General features: G+C 52.5%; 1 protein-coding gene across 4 annotated transcripts in view; it reads left to right on the forward strand.

Annotated features, from left to right (window-relative positions):
- Positions 1-22,926, forward strand: part of CAMSAP3 (calmodulin regulated spectrin associated protein family member 3) — a 44,164-nt gene extending 21,238 nt beyond the window's left edge. The window contains exons 3-19 of one of the 4 annotated variants that reach the window (XM_082213645.1): positions 3,600-3,734; positions 5,422-5,520; positions 6,168-6,200; positions 7,187-7,234; positions 8,958-9,096; positions 9,251-9,390; positions 9,938-10,031; positions 11,554-11,605; positions 13,412-13,485; positions 14,567-14,639; positions 14,837-16,565; positions 17,575-17,711; positions 19,351-19,583; positions 19,770-19,866; positions 20,060-20,178; positions 20,438-20,556; positions 21,120-22,926. In XM_082213645.1, coding sequence (XP_082069771.1) covers positions 3,600-3,734; positions 5,422-5,520; positions 6,168-6,200; positions 7,187-7,234; positions 8,958-9,096; positions 9,251-9,390; positions 9,938-10,031; positions 11,554-11,605; positions 13,412-13,485; positions 14,567-14,639; positions 14,837-16,565; positions 17,575-17,711; positions 19,351-19,583; positions 19,770-19,866; positions 20,060-20,178; positions 20,438-20,556; positions 21,120-21,422 — 3,624 coding nt within the window. In that variant the 3' untranslated portion in view covers positions 21,423-22,926. The remainder of the gene's footprint in view (positions 1-3,599; positions 3,735-5,421; positions 5,521-6,167; positions 6,201-7,186; positions 7,235-8,957; positions 9,097-9,250; positions 9,391-9,937; positions 10,032-11,553; positions 11,606-13,411; positions 13,486-14,566; positions 14,640-14,836; positions 16,566-17,574; positions 17,712-19,350; positions 19,584-19,769; positions 19,867-20,059; positions 20,179-20,437; positions 20,557-21,119) is intronic. The other 3 variants (XM_082213646.1, XM_082213647.1, XM_082213648.1) reach the window with 3 other exon arrangements.
- The last annotated feature ends 129 nt before the right edge of the window (positions 22,927-23,055 follow it).

The following is a 23,055-nucleotide window of genomic DNA, read 5'->3' on the forward strand; positions in this document are numbered from 1 at the left end:
CCCTGGGCCCAGCAATTATCATTCTTCCGCCTGGTGCTTGTGTAATGGGAGGGGGAGGCGGGGAGGGGGAATCCCCACTGCTGGTGCGGCTCTGCTGGCAGGTGCCCGGCAGGATTGCTCCGCGCTGAGCGGGTATCTCTGATTGCTATTAATTTTGCTCTGGTGATTCTGTCAAGGCCGGGAGGAGAGGCGAGAGCGCCAGCTAGCTGGAGGGAGGGGTGTCCTCTGTCTCCCTTGCTCCCAGCTGTGAGCTGGGGAAATGGTACCCATGGAAGCAATTGGAAAGGGAAGGTTTAATCTTGCCCGGGGTTGAGGGTGATGAGAATGATGGAGACTCTTGATTTTGATCCGGGCATTTGGAGCCCCTCCCAAGGAAGGTGTAGATTGCACTCCACATGGGACAAGATGTTTAGAGAGCACACAGCTAGGCTGCCGCCACACCCTGAACTCCAAGAGTATGGGAGAGCAAAGCAGCGGATTAGTTGCTCTGTGGAGGGAGCTGGTCGTGGCAGCCATGTTGGCTTTCTGCCAGCAATGATATTGGAAAGCAGACATCAGAGCCAGAGCCGAGCAGTGTGGCTATTATCCGACTCCCCTGGCCTCGTCTGACACGGCCTCAGTGTATTTATCCCACAAAGGCCTTATTGAGGCCCAAGCAGCTAGAGGGAGCGTGTCTGTGTCTGTTTTGGGCCTTGTCTTTGAAGGAGGGGAAGGAGAAACCAGGGGAACAGGGTTTTTTAGCCAGAGGTCCCCCGTCCTGAGGTGTGCTAGGTGTGGCCTCAGCTCTGAAGGGGAATGAGAGGCTTGTTCTCAGGCTTCTCCCTTCAGGCTTGGCACATCCCTTATTCTGCATTATTCTCTCTCTGTCTCCCAAGTCGAGCGCCCCATTAACACCCAAGCTTGATTCACTGTCGAGTCAACAGCTTTTTCCTCTGCTGCAGTTCCCACTCTCCTGGTGCAGAAAATCGGGCTGCCAGGAAGGGCTGGGTGTGGTGTACCTAGAGGCCTGCATCTGGCCTGCTTGCTGCCTTTGGCTTGCAAGGACCCAGTTGCTATTGGGCACTCAGTGAACTCACATTTTGATACTCCTGCTCTTCTTCCTTTGAACCCACCTTCTCACAAAAAAAAACCCATTCCTGGATCAGGCTAGAGCTGTAGTCATTTGAATAACCAACACAGTGTTTGTGTGACTACATAGCCCATTCTTAAAACGTTTGCCATGGTAGCAGTAAGTTTTATTTGACGATAGCCATGACAAAACTTGGGTCCTAGGATCTGTATTAAAGATGGGTGGGAGCTTTCATTGCATTTTACAGTTGTGGGCTGACTTTCCATAAATTGTTCAGGCAGGGGTTTCAGTAAAAACTTTGTGCAGGGTGCACCAGTTTGGCCAGAACTGAGTAGCAGTTTGTCCCTTTTTGAAAGCTGATCCCATACCTGCATGTAGAGAATGAGCATGTCAGGGAGAAGAGTTCAGTTTAGTCCAGGAGCAGAGAACCTTTAGCCCTCCAAGTGATGTTGGTCTCCAACTCCCATCAGACCCAACTAGGATGGCCAGTGGTCAGGGATAATGGGAGTTGTAGTCCAGCAACATCTCTGGAAGGCCACACATTGGCTACCTTTGGTCTAGTTTCATTAGTTCAACATTTTATTTTCTTGGTGAAAAGGCTTCAGACTTGCAATTCCTTCCATGCAGCCTGAAGAGGTACAGTCCAGAGAAACCTTCATCACTTGAATTTAGCTGATTGTATAAACTGTCCATCCTCATATCGTTGTGAGGCAAGCCTTGAGCAGTATTCAGTTGTCCTGTTGGCACAAGGATTTCCACTTGGGCAACTGGGCTTCTACCACTACCACCTTTGTCTTGCATGTGCCATGCAGCCTCCCTAAATCTACTCCAGAGGGTTGGAGAAACCCCTGGAACAGCTTTGCAGGGGGAGGAGAGGGGAAGAACATTCCGTTGCACAAGCAAAAATCCCCGTGCTGATGGAACATTCACTTTATGCTGAGTTGGATATTCCCCTCCCCCCTTGACTAAGCAGAGACTTCACTTTTTTCCATTTCTTGTTAGCAAATCACTGCTGGCAGAAAATCCTCTAGTGCTGCTTCTGCCATGGGGGTGAGGTTGTAGGAGGGAGAGTTCCCTGTCACATTTTCTGTTCAGGAGCTTAACAGATAAAAGTACCATTATTCCGGGCCTGGGACCTTCCTTCATATTTCCATAGGAAGTGGCTCACGTTTATCCCACCTGCTTAAACCTCTTGGCTAGAAGGATTTCAGCTTTGCTTGGAGAGACCACAGGCAATTTTGGGTCTTCCAGTCTAATGTTCTACCTGCTGCTTCTCTCCCCATGTCTGTACATCACAACTGAGAAATGTGACCTTTGTCAACCACTGCAAGTCCACTGTGGACTGCAAATGGGTCCTATCAAGAAAGATGCTGTCTTCCACCTCCCCCTGCCACTTTAGAATATCAGAAGGCAGCTGGCATTGTTGCTAGGGTCTTCGCAGAGATAATTGGCTTGTAGGCTATCCTATTAGACCTGCCCAGAAGCAGAAGAGGCTGTTGCTCCTGGATCCATAGTTCCTGGGTTTGGGGCGCTGAGAGATATTGCATGAAGAATTTGGAGGGAAACATGGGGGCAGGCAGACTGCGGGCATGATGACGATGCTGGTAATAAAGCCCAATATCTGCACCTAGCACATGTTCCCTTTGCCCCCAGGCTGCTCTCATCCAGGTTCTCCTTAACAGCATTAAAAGCTTAAGGCAACTAATCTGCTCTCCTGTGGTGTAAGACTGGGACTGAGCTTGCTCAGTCAGGCACAACAAGGGGGATTCTCGTGTTACCATGATCTGGCCCAAGACTCCAGTCCTTGTAGTGGGGTGGGAGAGCTGAAAATGATGCCAATATATTTCACATCTGGCAACCAATGCACCCTTTTGGCTTCAGATAGTACATGGGTAGAGGAGGCTAAAAAGCCCAGGACACCAATTTGCATAGCACTCTAGCAACTATGGTGGCTCATTTACCAGAAGTGATGTATTTAGCATTAACTCTGAAAGCGTATACTAGATTCTGACCAAACTAAGCCCCCTAGAGCAAAATATACACCAGGAAGCTTAGTTTGGTCAGAATCGAGTATGCACTTCCAGAGTAAATACATCTTCCTGCTCCCAGCCTGCATCTGGTGGCAACTCCATTCAATCATTCCTGCTTATTCACCCCAGCCAAGATGCTGTCCTTCTAGCATGCTCCCGACACTCTGTGTGCTTTATTACACTGGAGAAAGCAGCTTATGCCATGGAGGGCTAGCCTGTTGCCCTGTGACAGGAGAGCAGAACATAGTTGATCTGTGTCTCTGAAATTTAGGAAGCAGGGAGAAAAGTAAGCTGAACTTGGTAATTCATTCTGAGGAACGATGGCGCTTGCTTGCACCTGTCCCAGCATCAATGGGAAGATAGTTCTCCCTTTACCTGTGTAATCTCACACCTAGGGGTGGCACCAACTATGTGCCTGGCTCCATTTGTGGGGTAAGGATACCCTCATGGCTGAACACAGGTTGCCTAACTTGTCTCTCTCTTCCTTGCCACACGTACAGGGTGCGCACCTGGCATTGATTGACTCACTGATGACAGCATTTGCATTGGAAGCCACCAGCTCACTGAGTGTTACGCCAGGCACTGATCTGGGAGCCATCTCCTGGGACCAGAAACTTCTGCACTGGATAGACATGGTACCTTATTTATTCATCAATCAATCAATCAATCAATCAATCAATCAATCAATCAGCTATTCTTGATATTTGTGCTTCCTCCAGATTACTTAGGTGGGCATAGAGGGAGTTAACGTCCCACTTTATTCACACAGCAAGTTTGTTCCCATCAGCCCCTGCACGGATAGCCAGTGGCCAGTGATGGTTGTAGTTTAGCAATATCTGGAGGGCCAGAGGTTCTCCACATCTGCACTAGTCCATGCCCAGCTGCACTATCCAACCTCTGACATGGAAAATGTGAGGTTGGAGTAAAATGGTTTGGATGGATTACTTATGATTTGTGAGCCCTTTGGGATTTTATCCTACTAAAAATTGCTATAAAATCTCACCTGGAGCCCAAAGGATAGGGGCAGGATAATAAACATAGTTTTTTCATTGGTTTTGAATATGACCTCATAGAAATAAAAGGGGCAGTTCCTTGATTCTGTTCCGGCCTGTTTCATTCTATCACTAATTTGCTGCTGTTGTGAAGGGGCGCTGGGCTTACTTTGCATACATTTAAGCTCAAGTAGAGTTGCATTTCATTGGCATTTCCTCTCCAACAAAAGTTTTTTTTTACACCCACATGCCAATGGGGGATTAACTTCATGCATCTGATAAAGGGATCTCTAATCCATGAAAGTTTATCCCTGTAACACATTTGTCATCTTTAATAAGATGCCACAAGTCATTTATCTCTCTTTTTGGCCTGGACTCAGGAAGGCAGTCATGTTTTTGGAGACACGTATAACATGACCTGTTTGGGGAGGAGAGGAGAATAGCAGAGGAGGGACCTTCAGCACCTTAAAGTGGTCTGTGGGTGGGATATGCAGGGATTGGTAAGGGGTGTATGCCTCTTCCCAATACATTTTTAAAAAATATCTTTTATTTAAATTAGTTTGACTTTTATTGTATCCTGTGCTGAAAAAAAATCAATAAAAATACAGTCATACCTTGGTTTTGGGACAGCTTACTGTATTTTCCCATGTATTGGATGAGGTTTTTTGACACAAAAATCATGTCAAAGGTCGTCCAATACATGGATAGTGGCATGGGGGGGGGGGAGATGCCGCTGGAAGTGCCGCGATCTGGGGGCACTGGCTGGCGGCACGCAGCTTCCCCTGATGCCGCTGCGCATGGGAAGCACTCCTTGGATCGTTTCCCACGCGCACAGCAGCATCAGGGGAAGGTGCCCTCTGGGCAACCTCCTGGCTGGTTAGAGCACAACTTCCCTCGACGCTGATGCGTGAGGGAAACACTCCCTACCTGTGTGCGGGAAATGATCTAGGGAGTGTTTCCTGCCCACAGCTGCGTGGGAGGAGAGGCTCAACAACTTTGAGCCATCTCCCCTCATTTTCTTAAAATTAAGTCCCCCAAAATAGGGGGGAGGGTCTTATACATGGGGGCGTCTAATAGACAGAAAAGTATGGTAGTTCCCAAATGCCGCAAACCCAGAAATGCCTGTTCCGGTTTGCAAACTATTTTTGGAAGCTGAACATCCAACGGGGCTTCCAATTGGCTGCAGGATGACAATCAGAAGCCACGCTTTGGGTTTTGGAAGTTGAACGGACTTCTGGAACGGATTCTGCTCGACTTCCGAGGTTTGACTGTATTTATAAAAAGCAAAACAAAAAACAACAACGGCATGCCCCTTGCTTCCTCCCTCCAGATCATCCACAAGATACAGCAAAGCAGCGAGCAGGAATGCACTCAGCGGGCTGCTCCAGGAACTGACGGCCAGACCCAGGCCTCCAACAGCGGTCCCAAGGTGCGTTTGCTTGCCTCGTGCAGCTTCCTTCTGAATGGAGCAGGGAGGGAGCCTGGGCTTGTGGCGTAGCTGGAGTGGGAGGGAGGGAGGGAGGCCATTTGTGGGCCCTGCCCCAGTAGCCAAAGCGTGGCGACGGAAGGGTGGCTTTATCCATGCCGGCTTTGTTCTGTGTACAAGCCATACCCTTTCCCTCCCGCTCTTTCCTTCGAAGATAGAATTTGCTTCCTCCCTTCTGACTGACTCCCCGCCCCCCAACTCTAGCTCATGTTTGGGAACCCCCTGCACCCCAAGGATTCCCTGCCTCTCCCCCTTGTAAATCTGCTGCTTCGCCCTCCTCCTGTGAGGTGGCCTTTGTCTGCTTTGTCCTTGCTTTGTGGGCAACCAGAGACCCTTGACTTCTCCCCCAAATCCATTCTGTGGGGCTGGCTCACTGGCTCTGTTGGCCAGAGTGGTCAGACCATATTGAGGGGGGCGGAGGCGGGTTGCCTGCCTGAGAAGCTGCCCCATTCATGTTCCCGATGGGCCCAACGACGAGGCCTCATCCCAGCCCAAGCTGCCCCTCCAGCTTCCTGTGCTGCGAGTGCGATACCGTCACGGTGTGTTATGTGACAGAGCTGTCTTTTTCTGCATCTTTTCCTCTGCTTCAGTGTCCCACAAGGTGGTACTGGAAACTGGTTCCTGTAAGTGGGTGGCTTTACTTATTATCTCCCTGCTGCTTTTGGCTCCTGCGCTGCATGCCAGGGGGACCCAGAGCAAAGGATGCTGGGGATTTAGGACCTTGGAGCAGAGATACCTGAGTGTGTGTGTGTGTGTGTTTCAGTGAGGGAAAGGCTGAGGGGACGACATTGCCCTGCTCCCTGTGGGATGGGCACCTGCCTGAACTTTGGGGAGACTTTGAGGGCAGAGGGGACCCTGTCCCGGGAGGAGGAGGAGGAGGAGGCATGTTCCCACATGAGACGCCAGCTGCTGGGATGCTGGTATATCCCAGCATCCTTTGTTCTCATCTCCCTTCCCTCCGCAACCCGCTCCTGCTTTGCTCTCTCTTAGCTCCGCGTGTTGGGGCACATGAGGGTTGGGTTCTGGTGGTGGCGGTGGGTGCTTAACAGATCTCTTCTTCCTGCCCTGAATAACGCAGCCTCCTTGGGGTTACAGGTGCCCTGGGGTCTAACGGACAGGCAAGAGGGACTGCCTCAGAGATCAACCGAGAAGCCCCGGTTTTCATTTGTGCAGAGGGGTTAAGAGACAGCCAGAGCAGGGCAGCTCATGCCTGGAGCTGCCAAGTAGGAACAGCATGCTAGTTACACGACATTCCTTTATTCCCCCCTTCTGTGTTGCCTTCTGTCCCCCCCCCCCGCCATTTGCTTGCTGCCCAGCTGTACTCAGTGCAGTCGAGAGTGCGGACTAGTCCGAACTTAGGCCTGGATGCTACATTGCATTTAGTGTTCATGAGTGTGGGGTGCTCCGGAAGGGAGAGAGGGCTCTCTCGGGAGCCCCAGGTGCATGCTGGGGAGGCAGAAAGCTAGGCCTTGGCTAGGCCTTCCCTGCAACCCCCTACCCCGTTCCCCAGCCTTGTAAGGCAGCAGCAGCAGCAGCCCTTCCCTCCTCTCTCCTCCCTCCTTGCGGGTGCATTGATCAGGCTCTCTCTTTTCTTTGCTATTGCATCCAGCATGCCATCGCTTTTTGTTTGAAGGAGTCGGGGAATAAGCCTCCTGTGGTAATGTATCCGTCGGCGCGTGCCTCCCACCGCCCGCCTCCACCACCTTGCCATCCACCCGGGTTGCTGTTTTCTAGGACTTTGGGCCGTTCCTGCTGCAATGGGCCTGGGCCGCCTTTCTCCCCTGCCCCGCAAGCTGCCAACTTGCCTGGGGCTTGGAGAGGCGAGCTTCCCCCTCCGCTCTGGACGTTTTCCAGGGTCCTCCTCCCTCCACGTTCAGAGCAACCAACAGCCACCTCCAAGGGCTCCCCCCAAATGCCCACAAGAGACCTGCCTTTGCCCTCAGTTCTTGGGAGTTCGCCTCATCTCGTTGCTCACCCTCCAAACACAATCAGCCCCTCGCCTTTCCAGAGCCTGCAGAAATCCGGGGTTGCATTTCTTGTTTTTGTTAGACACTCTGGTTTTTGTTCTATTTTAGGACGTTTAGTGTGGGGGCGTCCACCAACTTTTCTCTCTAGAGCTGTAAGGTGTCAGGAAGGGAAAGATGTGGGTGCAGCCATCAGCACAAACCCTCTCATTACCACCACTGCCCACCAAAACTCCTGTGTCGAGAGTTGACCTGTTGTGACCACCTCCTCCCTTGGCTCCTTTTGGGTCTCTCCTGGGCTGACAGGTGGGGGGGGGGGAGGCTTGCTCCATTAATTCTTGGCTTCAGCAGTGGTGGAGGAAGGGGTAGAGCATCTGTCAAGCTGGTCTCCAGAGCTTTCTGTCTACGGCCAACTCTTTCCCACCCCCAGGGATACGGCCCTTTCCCTCTGAAACCTCCCTCCAGCTCATTGCAGCAGGAATGGAGGTGCCCCATTTGCCTCTCTCTCTTTTTTCCCCCTCCCCACCCTTTTTTATTTTTTGCTGGCCTGCTGGGTGTCTGTGCCTGTTTGTCTGTCTGTGCACCCCTTCCCCCCTCCCTTTGCCCTGTGCAATGTCTGCGCACGGCCTGCCCTGCTCTGTGTGTGTCTCTGGTGTGGGGGCTGCCTTTTGTTGTCTTGTCTGCTGTGTCCTGGGGTGAGGACAAGCATGTTTCCTTGGAGTGGGAAATGCAGTTATTTAGCAGGACTGACTTGCTGGCTCCTCTGTCTTCTCTCCTACCCAGGGCAGACCCCCCCCCCATTTAGCATCCCCTCACAGCCATTGTGGCGCTGCAGCCCACTGGGCCTAGCACTAGGCCAGAACCTCCCCTTGGAACATTTGTGTGGTGGGGAGAGTGAGGGGAGCTGGCAGCTGGTCTTTGGGGGGGTCACTCAGAGCTGCTACAGAAGGGAGAGTGTCTCCTTTTCTCCTCCTATGCTGGCTGCTTCCTCCTCACTTCCCTCCTGCTTTTCTCCTCCTTGGCTGACACAGAGGGACTTGTGCCTTCGAGGGACTCGCTTGCGCCCCCCCACCCCCGCTTTATATCCTTTGCCTCCCTCCCAGCATGCACTTTGCTCTTGGTATTGGGGCAGGGTGGGGGAGGTGTCATATTTTGTGCACACATATTCTTGGGGTGGGAAAGAGGGTGTTAATCTTGGCTGGTTCTTCACCCCCTGGGTATTCCCAGGAAGAATTCCATGAGGGCTTCTGCATGGTGGTGAAGTTGAGGGTGGGATGGAGGAGCTTAGGGTGTGAGGCCCTGGACCGAGAGGAGGCAGGGGGTGCATTTCTTCAGGCTTTTTCAAGTGTCCCTTGTGTGGGGACCAGCTCCTTCCGTCGCCGTGTTGACTTCCTCCTGCGTTTCTGCCCTGCACAGATCCGCTATCGGAAGGACAAGGCGCTGCCCAAGCAGACTCCCTGCTTCCCTGCCATCACTGGCATGAAGGACCTGGCCAGCGGGGGCGCCATTGCTGCCACCATCCACTACTACTGCCCCCAGATTGTGCGCCTCGAGGGTAAGTCGGTGCTCTGGGTCCTGGGTGGAGGGATGGGGCAGCTGCTCGGAGATTGCAGCCGTTGTGTGTGCATCGCCTCCACTCACATGTGTGCGTATGCACATGCATGCACCCCACACGCTGATGGCTATTGTGTGCTTCCCTTGCCTGGTAGATGTGTGCCTGAAGGAGACCATGTCGGTGGCAGACAGCCTGTACAACCTGCAGCTGATCCAGGGCTTCTCTGCGGATTATTTGGGTGGCTCCTGCTTCCTCTCCTTGGAGGACCTGCTATACATGCCACCTATGCTGAGGGTGAGTGCTGGGACTGGGCAGGAGGTGGGGCAGTCCTCCAGCCCCTCTGTACCTCTAGAGATGAAAACATGGCTGTCCTGGCTGCAGTAAGGGAAGCCCTGCAGAGCTTCAGGGGCCGAGGAGCTGCTTGGAAGGAGCCCTGGCATGGCAGAAGGAAGCCCTGCTCCGTGCCCCGTGTGGCTGCTCATGTGGAGCAAGCGGGGATTAGTGTTTGGTCTGAGCATCCAGCCTGCCTTGGCCCTAATGAGCCTTGGCTGGGGCCTCCGGCTGCACTAATTGGAGGCTGGTTGTGCAAGAACAATGAGGCCCTTCTGCAGTGGGTGGCAGGGCAGTGCTGGGGGCGGGGATTGCGGTGGGTCAGGAGACAGACGTTTTAGGCACCAGGAAGAGTTCTTCTCAGGAGTGCTACCTGCAGATGGAGATGGTGGAGCAGAGACTAGGTCCTCTCCTCCCCCTTGTTCTCTGGACCCAACTCTGGCTAAGTGAGGGGAATGAAGGCTGCTTCCTCCACAGACTATTTGGCTAACTCATTTCCCTTCAACCCCAGATAAACGTCGGGGTGTTCCTGGCAGAGCTGTTCCTGTGCTTTGAGGTGCTTAAGCCTGACTTTGTGCACCCAAAGGAGCTGCCTGGACTTCAAGGTAAGAAGGTGGCAGGTGTGCTTGTATGTCTGTGGCACCCAGGAAGCTGCCCAGGTTCACAGGCTCGCACTGCTTCGGCTTGCTCCTTGTTGTGTGTAAACTGCCTGCTACTGCCTCTCTGGGGTTTCAGGCCCAGAGCCTTTCCCCCAACCTACCTGAAGATGCTAAGGATGCTGGAGTCTAAGATATGGCTGCCCCCACCCTCCACACCTTAGTGGTAGCAGTTAGCTTGAGGAGCATCTAACCCAGGATAGGAGTGGGGCAGTTCATTCCCAGCCTGCAGAGCTGTGCTGTTTTTGGTGTGTAGTATTGCAAGATACTTGTCGGTGCATTCATTATGGGCAGACTCTTGTATTTGGTATATTATGTGCTGATAATTTCCATTGTGCTGAACAGGCAGAAAAACCCAAACTATCTTCCCCAACTCCCGAATAACTTAGCACCCACCCCCAATTAATAATTGTAGCATATACAGCAAAAAAAAAAAAATTGGTATACTTGTGAACGTGAGAATTCTGATTTTTGAGGTATATGGAATGCTGGTGGGATAATTAGAGTAGAGGAGGGCGCACAGTCGACATGGGGAGAGAAAGGAAGAAGTGCAGAACATCTTAATTGCAGCTGTATCTAATTGTTTCTGAAGACATTATTACTAGTTGCATCCTTTCCAGACATTCTGCAAATCTGGGGCCCACGTGCCTGCTTTTTCTTAATTTTGAGAATGAAAAGCTTCTCTTAAAGCTTTAGGAAATTTGTCTTGCACAAGTTATCTGTTACAGTTCGTACAATATTTTGGACTAGATAATTGGCAATCAGGTCCTCCCTTCCTTTTAAGGGGAGATGGAAAGAGGGTATAGCATATGCCTCCCATATTACGTGGTATAAACTAAAGGTGACTGGTCTGTTTCACACCTTATAGCCACTTTGATCTGATCTGATTAATTGAACAAACATATTCTGCCCGTGGAGCATCAATGGATCCTGTTACGGGATTTAGATTGTGCTTGCCTTGGCTTTATCTTGACCAGCATTCACGGCTTTCCCAAATACTTGTTAAAACCTTGGCCCTTCCTGGAAAGTTTGCATTTTGATGTTGCGAACACTTTTCTGGTCTTCCTGCAAGAAAAGATACCTTTAATTCCCATTGTGCATTCTGTACATCAGGTGGTAAATTGCATGCCTGAAAAATAAGGAAAAGTAAAGGCTGCGCTATAAAGCCTGTCTGTGCACACAGGTATTTGATAGCAGCCTATCACCGTCACACTTCCCCCGCCGCCCTAAATCAGTTGTCCCACTGAGTAAGTGGAGCAGAGGCATGGGCTGCTGGGAGCTGGCATGCTCTAGCCCTGGAACAATGGCCTCCTGTGTGAGCCGAGATGGGAGCAGGTTCCTCTCCTGCCCTTTGGTACACGTGGCTGGCATTCCCACCCTTTCCTGACCTTCTAGTGACTTAATCCTCGGCGTGAGCGCTCTGCTCCCTTCCCCTCTCGGCTTGTTCAGTAAAGTGGCTGTTCTCTTCCAGATTCCCCTGGGCTGAATGACTCCCTGACGCCCAACAGTGGGAACAACAGCAGGTAAGGGAGCCTCTGCTACTCTCACCACCGCCACTTTGAGCCTGAAACCAGGCTTGCCCTCTCTTGCCCATGCTGGGAGTCAGATTTGGATGCTGTGCTTTGCAAGGAAGGTGTCTGTGGGTTGCTCTCTCTCGCTGGTGCCTCATTCCAGAGCTAGGAGTTTGTAAATGGATGATGATGTAGGAGCATGAGAAATTGCCTTATGCTGAACCAGACCCCATTAACCCATCTCTCTCAATATTGTCTACACCAGGGTTTCCCAATCTTGGGTCTCCAGCCGTTTTGGGACTACAACTCCCATCATCCCTAGCTATCAGAATCTGGTCAGGAATGATGGGAGCTGTAGTTTCAGACAGGGAGCCTCTCCCAACCCTACCTAGAGATGCCAGGGATTGTCTTCTCCAGGGCACCCTGCATTCTGCCATGTCAGCTCCAGTTCCAGCTTATAAAATGAAGCTGCTTTAGCCCGAGTGTGTTGCTATCACTAGCTTCCCTGTCTGGCAGCGTGGCTAGCCAGTCTCCCGTGGATGAATCAAAGCTGTTGGGAAGCCTTAGACGGGAGTCATGTCCAGACTGCTACCTGCAAGTCCACAAGCCATGATGTTGCTGACAGAGGACTCCAGGCAAGGAGACTTTGGCTCTGAACATGTTGCTGGACTCCAACCAGCAACAACCAATGTGGCTGCTGGTCAGGAATGATGGGAGTTGTACGCTGCTGGTGGCTTAACTGTGCCCTAGTGCTCAAAAACCATGAATCCCTTTAGGAATAGCTAAATATTGTCTCTTCAAAGGGGCAATGTTTCTATTGCAGCTGACAGAGGTCTGGGAGAGTCCTTGAGGTCCTTCATGATTTCTGTGCTGTTGACATAAGAGTCCTTGCTTTCCTTAAAACAAAACAACCCCACTCAGCAACTTGCTTTTCAGATGTGTTAGTACTCTGCCACAGCTTGACTTCCCCCCTCTCTGCTTGCCTAGGGGGCCTCTCCACATATTAATATTAGACAGTCTTTGGGGAAACGTGATCTGGAAGGAGTTATTCCTGCAATCAGGGTGGGGAGAGCTCCTTATGTTTTTTGTGGTGGCTCATTGCCTCCTTATGTTTCAGGAGGGTTGGACCTTCCTTTGCTCTGGGGAGAAAACTGTGTCCCTGGCACTTCTAGTGTGTGAGTCGGGTGCTCCCTTCCTCTGATCAGCTGTAGCTGCTGATCAGGGGAGTCTTTGTGGTTTACCTGGATTGAGTTGCACTGGTGGAGTAAAGGGGGGAGCACTCTTGGCCAGAGCAGCTGCTCTCCCTTTGCTCCAGGCCAGCAGAAATTGTAGTTCTTCTTGCAGGGCAGGTGGGTGGGTGGGGGTGTGACTGGGCAAGCTTCTGATCTTTAAAGTAGGCACAGCTTTCCTCCCATGTGCAAGTTATGGGAATGCCTTTAGGCAGCAAATTAAAGGAACTTGTTCCTGCAAGTCTGTTCACTTCATTTGCCAAACGAATGAGCGGAATCAACACTTAGCAGAGTGCCTACATGTTCCACGTATAATGTAATGCAGTGATTCTAGTGTTGTGCAAATTCCTTCTTGGGTTTCTATCACCCCTCCCCTTTAAAAAAACAAACGCAACAACCCACACCAAACTAGTCCTATTTCCTCAAAGGACTAGCTTTCAGCACCCAGTTTCCCTCTGCTGACTTCGCTTGGATTGTGGCTGGAGACCTAACCAGTGTGCAAGCAGCATCTGCTTCTCTCTGTGTAACAACAAGTTTTGTAGCAATGTTCTTAATTTGATCTCATCTCTCCCCCCCCCCCCCCCGGTAGCTCCCCAGTTTTCAGCTTCCGCCACCCACTGCTGCCTGGAGGGCAGGCACAGTCTCCACTCTGTGGTTCTTTAGGTAAGATGCTGCTGCTTTGTCTAGTCCCTCCCCCCTCCCTCGGCCAATACAAACCACATACAAGCTGTGGGGGAAGAAAAGGAGTCCTTCAGTTCTGTTGGGGGTAAAAGGTTAAGCAAAACACATGCAAGTCTCTTGGAGGTCCTTCTTAAGGCGTCATGATCATGACTGTAGGCATCCCCAGGGGCTTGTTTCTGTGGTTTCCCAAGCTCTTGGTCCTGGATAGCTGTTCAGCTTTACCCAGCAGCTGCTGCACATTTCTCAAGAGCAACAGAGCCATAGTATGCCTGCCTTAGATGGCACAATTTTAAGATGCTTTGGTAAAGGCGCAGTATGCTAGATTTCATTGCATGAGTAAGGGTGAGCTCTATTCAACCTCTTGTAAGGCAATAAGGGCTGCAATTTGTGCAACCAGAGAGGGGAAAGCTCTGCCCTTCTGGATGCTTTGAATCTCCTCTAACTCCTATCCGGCCCAGCTGGCATGGCCCAAGGCCAAGGACAATGGGAGTTGTAGTCCAATTATGTCTGGAGGGCTGCAGGTTCCTCCTTCCTGGTTTACACCTGGAGCTTAGTTTGTGAATAGGCATGCACAAAATTGTGCTGGGTAAACTGGCCTATCATGGGAAAAGATCATTCTGTGAAGACAGGTTTTAATCTACATCTCACCTCAAGAGATGGCCCTAGACAGCCTGAGATATATCTGACGTCATCGCAGTTTGTGCTGCTGACGTCGTGCCCTCGTGGGCCTTTGGTTTCCTTTCAAACACATGCTTTGTGAAGGATCCTTGTCAAAGTAGAGCGGCTCTCCTTTTGTGTACTTGCTCCTCCTTGTTTTGTCCCCCAAGGACAGCCTGGGCCAACGTGGAGCCCTCCAGATGTTTTGGGTTCTCACTCCCATCAGCCAGAGCAAGCATGGACAGTGGTCAGGGAGGGATGGGAGCTGGAGTCTGAAACATCTGGCAAGCTGCTTGGATTCCTCTCACCCCTTGAGTTGAGAGCCTTGACTCCTGCCACCAAGTCTCTAGGACAACCCCGCTGTATCTTCTTGTTCCTCTGATTTGGGTCCTTTTTGTGTCCTTAGGCTCCCTGCATCACTCTACATCCATGTCCCATGTTGAGGGCTTTGGTAAACCATGGAGCAAGAAGCAGCTCAGGTGAGGAGCACGGGGGGTGGATTTCATATGGCCAGAGGAGGGGACAACTTCCCAGACCTCTGCTTATCCACTGACTTGGGATACAGAGTTGTGAGAAGCAATACCAGCAGGTTGTGAGTGGAAGGTGGGCTTGGAATGTCCCAGCTTGTCCGTCCTTCTTCTGCTCCTAATCTTATCGCTTTGCTCTGCTTCCCTAGCCACCCGTTGTCGCAGGCGGTCTCCTTCAGCATCCCCTTTGGCTTGGACAGCGATGTGGACATTGTGATGGGGAACCCGGTGGGCATGCTGCGCTCTGTCAGCTCAGACAGCCTGGCCCCTGCCCTCTATTCCTCCTTGCCTCGCTCCCCGCGCCCCCGGTCCACTGACGTGGTTGAGGCCCCCAATGGCTTAGTGACAACACCGCTCCACGGGGCTGGACCCAAGGCCCAGGAAGGGCTGGCCCTGGAAAACGGGCTGAGCGACGGCTACCCCGACCTGCCTACCATCGAGGAGGCCCTGCAGATCATCCACAGCAGCGAGCGCCTGCTCCCCGAGGGAGCGCCCGATGGCTTTTACCTGCACTCTCCGGAGCCGCCGAAAACTTCTGTGCCAGAAAAGGCACCCATGGCAACTGTTTACCGCTGCCACAATGGCCCCCCCAATGGGGCCGAGCCAGCCCAGGATGGCAGCTTAGACTCAGACGCCGAGGAGCCCACGCGGGCCCCTGGCGGCCCCGACGACTCCACCTCGTGCGTCAGTTCGCTGAGCTCGCAGCCCGACAGCACGGCTTCGTCCGCCTCTGGCGTGCGCATGACCAGCTTTGCGGAGCGCAAGAAGAAGCTGGCGGCGACAGACAGCAAGTCCAGTGGGATCAGCTCCGAGGGCTCTGAAGTTGGGCCTGTCCCGCCAGACGAGAGCCCCGCCCAGAGCCCCGCCCTCAGCTCAGAGATGAACCAGCTGGGGGCGCGGCTGGAGGAGAAGCGCCGGGCCATCGAGGCTCAGAAGAAGCGCATTGAGGCCATCTTCACCCGGCACCGCCAGCGCCTGGGCAAGAGTGCCTTCCTGCAGCTACAGAAGGCCCCCGATGCCCAGGGCCAGTCGGAGGATGGCCGGCTTGCTCTCGAGGAGCGGCTTGCCCAGCTGGAGGCCGAAGAAGAGGCCGGAAGCCCTCGGGCCCGCCTAGACAACAAGCAGGTGACCTTTTCCCCGGAAATCACCAAGGGCGGAGCGTTGGACGAGAACCTGGGCGACTACAACCGGGCGGTGGCCAAGCTGAATACCGCCCTGAGCTCCCTGCAGCTGGACATGCAGCGTCTGAGCGATCAGCAGCAGCGCCTCCTGCTGGATAAGAAGCCTAGCGTGCAGGCCTGGGTGATCCCAGCCCCAAGGACCGGCCGTGAAGGGGCTCCTCCCCGCTCCTCCCTGGAGCTGTCCTCCCCATCTCCATCGCCCTCCCCTTCCCGCAAGTCCCGCTCCCCTCAGCCCACCCCTAAGAAGTCTCCCGCCCCAGCTCCGCCCAAGAGCCCCCGGCACGCCCGGCCAGTGGAGCTGAAGCTGCCGCCCCTCACGCGGGTCCTGACGCCTCCCCACAACGTGGACACCCTCCCGCACCTCCGCAAGTTTTCCCCCAGCCAGGTGCCCATGCAGACCCGCTCCTCCCTCCATTTTGCCGAGGACGAGGAGCTGCCCGTGCCGGAGGCCCAGGGGAACTTGCGGCCCGTGGCCTCGGTGCCCCCTCAGGGGGGCAATGGCCGTGTCTCGGGGGATGGCACCAGTGACGTCTCCTCGCCCAGTGACCGGCGCAGCAGCCTGATTGAAATCCCCTTGTCCAGCCTGAAGGGGGAGGAGGAAGACGATGACGCAGATGGCGACGACTCACTGGAGGGATCCATCACCGAGGCCCTGGACTCCGAGCCGGCCCGGGCTGGCATGGGCTTCTACTTCAAGGTAAGTGCTTGAAGCAGAGACTGCTAACACTCATGGTGGGCATTCTGCACTTTCTATAGAAGAGCTTTTGGAGCATGGGCAAGAGGCAGCTGGCGCTTGGAGCCAGCCAGGGCTAGGCTGGGCTTCAGGTGGCTGGGCTGCTTCGCTCTTTCTTGGCTGGCTCAAGGTAATAGGAGTAGGCGGCCTGCAGTGGGACAGGGATTCCAAGGGGCCCCGTTTGACTGGCAGAAGCGTATGCAGAATGTACAGGTGGGGTTGCTGAAGCCAAGTACTCGAACAAAGACACTGTGTGTGTGTGTGTGTGTGCAACTTAAAACGGGCATCTCCTTTCTGAGATCCTTGTGGGTCAGGGAAGATCTTTTTCCAGACGTGTTTTTTTCTACTGCGCCGGCTTAAATCACACCAGCTGCTGCTGCTCTCTAGTGGCAATGCAGATCTCTGCAGCATCTTGGACTGGCCCAAAGATAGGACCATAAGCATGAGCTCCAGAAGCAGAGCTCAGCCTCGAAGAGAGGATGGAGTGTGGGTCATGTACAGAATGACCTCGGCCAGGTTGACTTGGGATTTGCAGTGTGAGTTTGAGGTCTCAGTTCCTGAGCTTTCTGCCAGTTTTGGACCTCATTCTGAGGCTCGATAATCCTGGGACCTCCAGGCATTGATAAATCATGCCTGGAAGTTTCTTCCTTCTCTCTATCACCTACCCTTGGGATTCGGATCCTATCTGTAGGTGCTAGGAATCCCATTTTGGGCAAGCCATATCTATGGGTGGCAGGATCACACAGGATACATGGAGTGGCATTTCCAGAGGGGTTGAGAGCAGTTGGCTCCAGTCCAGAGGAAGGTAGAAAAAGAACCTAAGAGCTCTAGTTCAGCATCCAGTTGTCATTGTAGCCAACCATAAGGACAGGCCTGGCTGCTGCGTGACTCCTGTCCTGAAAGTGAAAAGTGACCCTGCATCTTAGAGGACTCACCCACCCTTTCTCTCTACTGACTTGCTGCGTTTGTTCAGGATGAGGCGAAGGCTGAGGAGGAAATGGCGCAGAAGCGCGCAAGCTTCCTAGAGAGGCAGCAGCGACGCACTGAGGAGGCGAAGCGCAGGAAGCAATGGCAGGAGGCGGAGAAGGAGAAGAAAGAGGAGGAGGCAAGGTGAGACTGGGATGGGGGAAGCCACAGGGTCCTTCTCATTCTTGGCCCTCCTTGTAGGCATGGCCATGGTAGGTGCTTCTGCTGTGGTGGGAGGCCTTGTGCTTCCAGTGTTCCACCCCCCCCCCAATTGCTCTATTTGGTTTCTCCAGTTCCCATGCTACACCGACACAGAAATCGAGTCACTCAAGTAATGCTTTATACATCCATAACTACTGCTTCATTTGTTTTGTATTGGTTCTGATGCACTGGGATTTCCCATTGTGTGGAAATGGCTCTCATGTCACGGTGGGGCCTTGTGTGAATGGGGCCCTTTTCACTCAATCTTCCATGGCAAAAGGGGCAAGATTCAGGGCCTGGCCATTCAGAATGAGGGTATAATAAACAGATTGGTCGCACTTATTCCAAGGACAGTGTCTGGATCTTTCTTGGAGCAAAATGTGCCCACCTTATGTAGAGCCAACGAACTCTGACTGCTTGGCGTGCCGTCTTCAAGGACTTTCTCCTGTACAAACCCTGCTGCCTAGAATGAGATCCGTGTGTGAGCAAGATTGTCTAGTGCAAAATAAGTTCCTGCTGGCCCTCAATTCGTAGATTTTCTTCTAAGCTGGCAGCAGAAGTGTGTGTGAGTAAAGGAAATAACCTGGCAAAGTGTCATCTGTTGCTTGCACCTTCCCCCAGCAGGGCTCACTGCTTGTGCTATGGAGGGCAGAGGAATCGCTGTAACCTCTGGCAGATGCTTGTGAGCCAACCACCATTTTGACATTCCCGCATTGACCTGATGAACCATTGTCTTGGAACATTATGGGAATAATTTGCAGGGTATTCTAGGGGACATATTCTAGAGCAGGAAGAGTCATTGTGGTTCCCTCTAGATACTGCTGAACTACAAGCCCCCACCTTGTTCTAGGGCATGGGTAGGCAAACTAAGGCCTGGGGGCCAGATCCGGCCAAACTGCCAGTCCGGGAATCAGCAAGTTTTTACATGAGTAGAATGTGTCCTTTTATTTAAAATGCGCCTCTGGGTTATTTGCGCGGCATAGGAATTCGTTCATTTTTTTCTTCAAAATATAGTCCGCCCCCCCCCCCCAGGTCTGAGGGACAGTGGACCGGCCCCCTGCTGAAAAAGTTTGCTGACCCGTTTTAGGGAATGTTCTTGGTTTGCACACAGGGCATCAGTTGTGCCTACTGAACCTGGCTGTTACGATCCATGAGCTGAGAATGCAACCACCTCCCATTGTTGCTTCATACTGCAAGAGAAGAGGGGTAGTTCTGGGAGGCATGTCTGTGGTTACCATACCCCCGCCCCCATTAAGGGGCGGTTTCAGAATGCAGATGAAAAACTAATTCATTTTACCTAAAGAGTAACTAAGGGCAGAATTCATTTGATGAGTCCCATCAGCGGAAGCCCTGCGTAAGGACTTTCATTTGCACAGTAGGGTTTCCCCTGCTGCGCACCCTAAAACTGGAGAGGAGAGATCAGCCCACTTGGTGAGCTGCAGTGCACTTTAGTCTGATGTTGAATCCTTCCTCCTATAACTACAAAATGCCCGGTGGATTTTGGGTTAATAGCAGATTCTGTGCCTGGTGGGCTTGTGGTCACTTTTAACCTCTGGCTGTGTTCTTGACTGTGCTTCTCCAGACAGCGGCAGGCAGAGGAGCAGCCCCGGCAAGAGGAGGAAGTGGTGGGGCCGAGGCGCGGTGACTTCACCCGCCTGGAATACCAGCGGCGCCATCAGCTCAAGCTGATGGAGGACCTGGACAAAGTGCTGCGGCAGAAGCCCACCACTGTGCGCGCCCTCAAGAAGGGGCGGCCCAAGACCGTCTTCTGTGATGACTCTGCCCTAGCGCGCAGCCCCGTTAAAGGCCTCCTTGGTAAGAGCTGTGGCTAGTTGGGAGAGGAGCTGGGCACGCTCTGCAGGGCGGCGGAAAACTTGTAAACGCAGCTGCCATGTGTCACGGTGGCGCTAGAATGCAAAGGGACCGTGGTTCAGGAAAGGGACAGCTGTGGCCATGTAAACTTTGCCCCCATCTCCTGATCATGTGTCTGCCTATTCCTAGGCTCCAAGCTCAGCAAGGTGTATTCCCAGTCGACTCTCTCGCTTTCTACAGTGGCCAATGATCCTGGCAACTCGCTCTCCATCAAGAGGTCTTCTCGGTGAGTTTGTAGTGCTTCTACTTAGCCTTGTTACTCTAACGCCTTAAGAGGGCACAGGGGAGATGCAGAAACCCTGGCAGTGTGCTCTAGGGTGGGTGGGATTTGGGTTGGCCTTCTAGCTAGTAGCAGGCCCAAGGAAAATGGGTTTGTGCTGCGCTTGCAGAAGTTAAGGGTGAGCACTTCTGTTTTGCAGAGCTGCGTCTCCTTCTGGGCCAATGTCCCCCAGCCGGTTGCTGTCCAACCAGAACCGGGAGCGTGACTGGGAGAACGCATCAACCGCCTCCTCGCCAGCCTCCATTCCAGAGTACACAGGTAAACCTCTTGCTGTCTCAGTCCTCCCTTCCAGAAAATTCCAGCTTTCCTCCTGTGACACTACAGAGGGGGCTCTGCTAGATCGCCTTCTCCAAATGCACTGGCAAAGTGTCTTGATCTGGTGCCTGCTCTGCAAGGGCATCAAGAGACCTCCAGATCTTTTGCCTCGTGAAGCATCTCTGTTTGTCTTGCCAGGGCTGCCCTCCTTAAGGAGCCTCGTGAGCCTGTCTTCTCTACTGAACTCTTCTTCTCTCTGCAGGACCCAAGCTGTACAAGGAGCCCAGTGCCAAGTCCAATAAGTACATTATTCACAATGCACTGTCTCACTGCTGCCTTGCTGGCAAAGTCAATGAACCCCAGAAAAATCGCATCCTGGAGGTAAGCTGAGGGGGCAATAACATGGGGTGGGATGGCAGGTTGTTAAATGGCTGTGGGCTGGGCAAGATGCATCCTTCGCCCTCGACTTGCTGAACTGTGCACATCATGTAGATATCTTCCTCTGATCTCTGTGAATTTGGAAGATCATGTTGGTTCCAGCTCCTGACTCTGCATGGGCTTTGCTTAATACAGCAAGGCCTCACCTTCCGCTGTTAGAATATAGCGGCATAAAAGCATCACACTGGCTGCACCACTGAGAGATGTTAATCATAGAACCCCATGTGCAAAGGTGTTTGGTCACGTTCATTGGCTGTGAGCCTAGTGGCGGTTGAACTGTACTGGCAGAAGGTAGGAGAGCCCTCTAGCCTCTGAAGAAGTCTCCCTTTTCTCAGTGGAGATGAAGAAAATCATGTGTGACAGCTGCTGGCTCACAAGAACTTAGAACTGTATGTGTTTGTTGTTGGTTCTGCAGACATTTCTAATGTTGGAATGTTTTATGTGCCTCGACTTGATTCTTACTCCTGTTTTACACGCATCTTCCTCCCTGCCTCCCTCCATTTTAGGAAGTGGAGAAGAGCAAAGCCAATCACTTCCTCATCCTGTTCCGTGATTCGAGCTGCCAGTTCCGGGCGCTGTACACCCTGTCGCCAGAGACGGAGGAACTGACGCGCCTGGCAGGCTACGGGCCGCGCACCATCACTCTGGCCATGATCGAGGGGATCTACAAGTACAGCTCTGACCGTAAGCGCTTCACGCAGATTCCCAGCAAGACCATGTCCATGAGTGTGGATGCCTTCACCATCCAAGGACACCTCTGGCAGACCAAGAAGCCAGGCACCCCCAAGAAGCCAGGCACACCAAAATAGCCAGGCCTTTCCAACCTCAGCCCGTCTACTGCTTTTCTCTGCCTGGACTTTAGAGCTGCTACTTCTTAGGTTGCCGGCCCAAGTTGGATACATGGAACCCTACACATTGCCTTCCAAAATGGGTGGCTTGCGTAGATGGGTCTGTTAAGCAGGGGGCTACATCTTGTACTGGACCAGCGCTATCTCTGGCTGGATCAGAGCCACACAGGAGTCTTGTGCATAGTTCTGATGCCAGTTCTAAGGAGACTACTTTTTTTGGGGGGGGGGGGGTTGTTGACAGATGCTCTGGAAACTGCCAAATCCCATGATAATCTAGAGGCTCAGAGTTGCCATAGTGACACTGCCCTACATGCGGCCTGTGTGCGCTCGTCTGGGCTCCTGCATGCTCTGTCTGCCTCCAGCCACCACCTGAATGTTGGTCCACCACCACAGCAATGAAGGGTCTCTCTCTCTGACTTCTGCTTGCCTGGGGAACGGGGGCCCAGGCCTTCTTTGGTTCTGTTCGGGGTTTCTTGTTTCCCTGGGTGCCCCTGTTTATATTTATACATACTTATACATATATATATAGATATATATATATATATCTTGGAGCTATTTAATGATTTTTCAATTATTTGTATATAAAAAGGAACAAATTGCATTTGGAACAGTGGGGCAGGGTGAATTTGTATATGGAGATAGGCATGGTGGGGGGAGGGTAGCACAGAACAAGGTGTGTGTGTGTGTGGATGGATGGATGTTTCCTCCTTTGGCGTTTTGTCTTTCTTCCTTCCCCACTTCCCCTTTGGGCTTTTTCCCCCTGCTCCCTTGTTCACAAGGGCTATTTGGTGTAGGGATGGGCAAGGGCTGTTTACATGTCATAACTTTTTAGCAGGCATTTTGGGGGATGGCAGGGAGCCTGCGAATTTGGCAAGCTTCAGCTGGCCATTCTCATTCAAAATATTTGGAAGCTGGGAGTTGCTGTAGTCACAGAGCAGGCCTCTGTGGATCCTGAACTGAGCTGCCAAATGGAAAATGCAAACTCCTACCTGCTCTAGGAAGAGAGCAGGCTCCAGCCCCTTCTTTCCTTCCTTCCTTACCAGTTTAGAGCTGCACCTCTGGGCTGTAGCAGGCAGTGAATGTAGGCTGCTCCTTCAGTTGTCCTCCCCAAGAGCCAGAGGAGGCCTGGGCACTGAGGGGCTTCTACCCTCTATTCTTTCTCTTCTCCCCCACCCCCTACCCGGCCCACTTGCTGTCTGGGTCTTTTCCTCCGCCTCCTGCTCTTTTGGGGTAGCAGTTGCTCTCAAAGCAGAGTGCAGGAGGGAGCTGGGGGAAGCCAGTCCTGTTCAGCTTGGGGTTCTGTCTTGTTCAACGTTATTCCAGGTCTCTCCTGGTTGCTTGTTGATGGCCGAATGTCATGTAGGTGTTTGGGGATACAGTATAGTGCAGGGTTGGTGTTAAAAAAAAATTAAAAGGGCAGGTGGGAACTTCGTCCCTGGCTGCTTAATAAAGTAACTTAAATGAACTCTTTGCTGGTCATTACTTGTACTTCCATTCCACACAGGGTGGGGTGAATAAAAGACACTGGAGGCAGATTGTGTCTCTGGTTTTGAAAGCCTGCCTTTCCTTTCTCTCTATAATTGGCTTTATGTTG

The sequence above is a fragment of the Podarcis vaucheri genome (assembly GCF_965113315.1).
Source record: "Podarcis vaucheri genome assembly, chromosome: 2".
Taxonomy (NCBI): Eukaryota; Metazoa; Chordata; class Lepidosauria; order Squamata; family Lacertidae; genus Podarcis; species Podarcis vaucheri.